The following is a 4,814-nucleotide window of genomic DNA, read 5'->3' on the forward strand; positions in this document are numbered from 1 at the left end:
CCCCCCCCCCCAACCCCCCCCCCCCCCGTTTCTTGACTGCCCCCTTCAGAACCTTTCTGCCCCCGGTCCCCCTTACCCTGCTGCTCAGAACAGAGTGTTGGGCTCTGTGCGAGCCAAGCCGGACACGTGGCTGAGCTCCCCAGCACAACAAAACCCGGTCCCTGGCCCTGCACAACAAAACCCGGTCCCTGGCCCTGCACAGTGCTGCCGGACCGGGTTGCAGGAAAGGCCAACTCAGAATGCAGGGCGGCTCCGGCTCCTCTACAGCTGCTCAGGAGTCCAGCCCGGGATTTTTCTGCAGCCCTCCCAGCCGCTCGCTCTGCCGGGGGAGGGGGAAATCCCGGACATTGTGAGTGCTTTACAAATTCCCCCCGACGCTATTTTTAGCGCGAAAAGGAGGACATGTCCGGGTAAATCCGGACGAATGGTAACCCTAGGCATGGTGGGAGGGAAGAACAGAGGAGAGAAGCACCAAGATGCAGAAGGCAAATGCTGCCATTTTCTCTACTTGTGCAATTGATCTCCTGGCTCTAAAGTGTGCAGAGGGGTTGCTAAGCGAACCCCACGGCATGTGCCGAGCTGAATACCATGGTGGGGATAGCAAGGACTGTTGCAACACAAGCTGCATCACATCACCTCTGCAAGGGGACAGGGGTCCCAGCCTAGGTCCACTCCAGTGCAGCTTGCACCTGGTTCACCAATGGGAGGCAAACGAGGTCGCTCAGCATGGCCCCCACCTGACAGCTGGCTCCCCCTTTGGGTCCAGCTGCTGCCTACAGACTGCAGAGCTCCCCCCAGAACCCTGGTTTGAGCCAGAGTTAGTCTAACATCCAAGAAACACACAGAGTAAGCCCAGATGCTGTTTGTTTCACCCATATGAGCAGCCGTTTCCCCATAGCATAGCCGTTTCCCCATAGCCATTCCCCCATAGCTGGGGCCCCCCTTCCAGGGCAGGGCGGTTCCTTCTGCTTCCAGACCATAATGCAGCCACAGAGCATTAAAAATCTCCAGCGCCGATGGTCCGAGGATCCAAGCCACTGCAGGTGTGTGGCTTAATGGGCTGTTTACTGGGCAGCTGGAGCCCAGAGGGTGTGCTGGGTGGGGTGTGTGCGTGGAGGAGCTACGCAGATGAGCAGCTTTGCAACTGGAAATGCAGCTGGATGTCCTTGCTCTCAGCCTGTGCTCTGCTCATGGGCCTGGGCCCTTCGTTTAGGGCCAGGTCTCAGCTCCGCAGCTGCCCTGCCAAGCTGCTGCCGCCAGTTTGAAGCCAGACCAAGGTTCCCGTGTTCGGGGTGAGAAGCGGGCAATGCTCCCCACAGCAAACGAGGAGCCTGAGGAGCACAGCACCCACTCAGCCAAGCCCCTGGTGCCAGCAAAGCTCTCGGCCTTTCACTTCTGACAGGGTTGCCTGGCAATAACAGGCCCCAGTGGTGGCGGAGGGGAGTCAGGCAGCAATGGGCCTTTATTCCCAGGTGGGCTCCTCCTGACAGAGATCTCTCCACACTCTCCCACCCCCTCTTGTGCTGGCAGGTGGTCATCCGGAGACGCCCCCTCTTCTACGCCGTCAGCCTACTGCTCCCCAGCATCTTCCTGATGGTCATGGACATCGTGGGGTTCTACCTGCCTCCCGACAGCGGGGAGAGGGTCTCCTTCAAGATCACCCTCCTGCTCGGCTACTCCGTCTTCCTGATCATCGTGTCGGACACGCTGCCGGCCACTGCCATTGGGACCCCACTGATAGGTACGATAGTGCCCGTCACTGTGGTTACCTAGGTGCGCACACATCCCCGGCTGAAACCTAGCATCGGTCTCCCTCGCAGAGTCCAGAGCCAGGGAGGGGATGGGTGATGATAGTGTGGGGCAGATGAACTGTATGGCCGGAGGAGCTGGAAGGACAGTGCACTGGACAGTGTGGGGGGTGGATGCTGTGGTTTGGGCATGAGGACCATTAGCTCAGCTGTGGTGGGGAGAAGACCAGAACTAGGATAGCAAGAGACGGGGACTGTGGGTCAGGGTTGAGGTGTACTGGCAGAGCTGTGTGGGGATAGAGAGGCCATGGCTGAAGTATCAGGGTCTGCTGAGGGTCAGAATTACAGGGCATCTGCACAGCTCCAGATGCACTCGAGGACTGGAACAACAAGAGTGGTGTATCAGGACCGAGGGGCATTGTCAGAGCCGGGTGTGGGGTGAGTAGGACAGGAATAGCCAGGATGCTGGTTGGGCCAGGGTGGAAGTGATATGCTGAGCTGCCAGGGGTCCAGGTAGGGCTGGAGCAGGAGTGGGTACTACATGTGAGGAAGACCTAACGTCATTAAAAGAGGTGGGTACAGAGAGCTCACTCAGGCCCGGCCTGTGCTGTGCCTAGCTCTCGCCGAGAGACTGACCCTGCTGACCATGGACCATTGCTGCCTTCCCCTGGCAGGCGTCTATTTTGTCGTGTGCATGGCCTTGCTGGTCATCAGCTTGACCGAGACCATCCTCATCGTGCGCCTGGTCCACAAGCAGGACCTGCAGCCTCACGTCCCCGACTGGGTCAAGCACCTGGTGCTGGAACGAGCCACCATCCTGCTCTGCATCCGCGACAGGAAGAAATTCTCTCCCAGCAGGACACAGAGTTCAGACATCAGCCGGCACCCGGAGAATAACGACAGCACAGGTACGAGTTGTGGCACTGGGAAAGGGGGTAAGGGCTGCAGGTAGCTGGCATCCTGGCTGCACGTTACCATCACCACCAAGGGGGGGAACAAGTTGCACAGGATTAGAAAGAACTCAGGGCTCACCTGGTGGAGCTAGACCATGGTGCAGTGCAGCAAAACATCGGAGCCTGCATGATGGGGTCAGTGTTGAGCCCAAATCCTCTCAGGGCTTTAGCCCCAAAACATGAGAGGGGCATCCCACTGCTCTCAGCGGGACCCCAGGGAACAGCTCTGCCCAGGAAGTCCATGTGGCACATGAAGGAGCGATGGAGCAGGATCTCCTTTGGGCCACACAGCCCTATTGCACAGGCTTAGAAAGGCACCCTGGGCATCTTCACTCCCTGCTGGCCCCGGGGCAAGGTTGCCAGAGCACGACCCCTCTTTGGAGCTCAAGTCCCTTGGCCTAGCACATAGAGAAAAGGATTTTACCCCCCTGCCCACTCCCACAGGCTATTTGCTCTGGGCCAGACACTGGGGAGTGGGGCTCAGAACCCCACCTCTGGGGTGGTATAATGCCCAGCACAGCCCAGCTCAGCAGTGCAGGGCCGGGACCTCTGAGAGGCTGCCCCTGTCTTGTTCCTGCAGCCAAGCTGAACCACTACGGCTGCGAGAACCTCCGCGAGTACGAGAGGGTGGCGGGCGCAAGGCCATTGCCGGCACTCCCGGCACAAGGAGACAGCTCCCCGGTGGTGGCCAGCATCCTGCAGGAGATCTCTGCCATCCGCCAGTTCCTGGAGAAGCGCGACGAGTTCCGCGACATCGCCCGCGAGTGGCTCCAGGTGGGCTACGTGCTGGACGTACTGCTCTTCCGGGTGTACCTGGTGGCTGTGTTGGCCTATAGCATCACGCTAGGCACCCTCTGGTCCGTCTGGCAGTACGCATGAGCCGTGCCGGCCTGTGCAGGCAGGGTTCTCCGCTGCCATGCTTTAAAGGGGTCATTCCCAGGTCCACAGACTCCCTTGTATATTCTAACCACAGAGATCCAGGGCCTAACAGTTCTTCAGCGGCACTGGTGTACCATAGGTTGGGCTCCAAACACCATGGCCGGGAGATGGTTAGAGAGGGATGAACAAGCTTTAATTAAATCTGAGTCAACACCAAGCTTAGCCTAACCCCCTTTCCGGCCTCCAATTAACTCCCTTCCCACTCGCGCGCCGCACACCTGCTCCCCCAGTCCCGTTCCAGCTCCTCTCTCATTTCCATCAGGATGCAGAGAGCAACATCCCACCACACAGGCTGGTCTCCCCGTGCATCCCGCCACAGCAGAAACAGGAGATGGTGGGAAAATATCAAGGGAGCCTGAAAGTGCACAGTTCCCAGGCTTACACACCGCCGAGCTGACCAGAGCCCTTGGAGGGGGTCTCAATCCCAGTCCAGACCCAAACGGGGGTGAGGAGGAAGGTTCACATCCATCCATTTGTTTATGGGGGGAAGCTGTCAGCCACCTAACCCCGGCCTCTCCATGCCACTTCAGTGCCTTGCTGGCTCTGAGGAGTGCTTTCCTGACATCTATGGCAATCCACGTGCTTTTTCAGCCCCTTACATCTCTTATCCTCGCTCTTACCATACACTTTACCAAGCAGGATTTTCTTGTTCGAGTATTGCTTTCAGGTTACTGTGCAGTCTCTGTGAAGGTTCGATAGCCGCATGCTGCCAGGAACAGCTGGTAATTTGATGGCATGGCTCTTTTGTGAATAGCATCCCACGTCGTCTACGTGCTGTGTAGGGGGTGTTGTTACCAGTTTCGATGGTCTTACCCAAGAGATCTCGGAAAACTAAATAATAAACTGGATGTTTCATTCACTAAACTGAAGAGGACAGCGTGTGACTTCATGTACTGGCACATGGGCGTTGGATAAATCCACTCGGCAAGGCGACCCCAGGAAAGCATGGTAGGGTATTTGGAAAATGTCTCCAGCAAGGGCACGCAGTACTGGCCTAACCCTGCCCCCCTGGGAGCAGAGAAAGTCCAATGCTGAACACGTTCGCACATCCCGCCCTACGTGACTGGCACTGGAGTAAAGATTGCGCCAGGGACACAGCCTACAGGAGAAGAGCACGGATTGAAGGCTGTGTGTGGCAGGGAGGAAGGAAGGGCTGTTTAAACGCTTCTCAACT

At 58.0% G+C, this 4,814-nt stretch overlaps 1 protein-coding gene across 1 annotated transcript in view; it reads left to right on the forward strand.

The window, feature by feature from the left end:
- Positions 1-4,613, forward strand: part of HTR3A (5-hydroxytryptamine receptor 3A) — a 17,030-nt gene extending 12,417 nt beyond the window's left edge. The window contains exons 7-9 of the mRNA XM_034754652.1: positions 1,531-1,741; positions 2,423-2,656; positions 3,282-4,613. Coding sequence (XP_034610543.1) covers positions 1,531-1,741; positions 2,423-2,656; positions 3,282-3,580 — 744 coding nt within the window. The 3' untranslated portion in view covers positions 3,581-4,613. The remainder of the gene's footprint in view (positions 1-1,530; positions 1,742-2,422; positions 2,657-3,281) is intronic.
- Positions 4,614-4,814: the final 201 nt, after the last annotated feature.

Source organism: Trachemys scripta, chromosome 21 (genome assembly GCF_013100865.1).
Source record: "Trachemys scripta elegans isolate TJP31775 chromosome 21, CAS_Tse_1.0, whole genome shotgun sequence".
Classification (NCBI taxonomy): Eukaryota; Metazoa; Chordata; order Testudines; family Emydidae; genus Trachemys; species Trachemys scripta.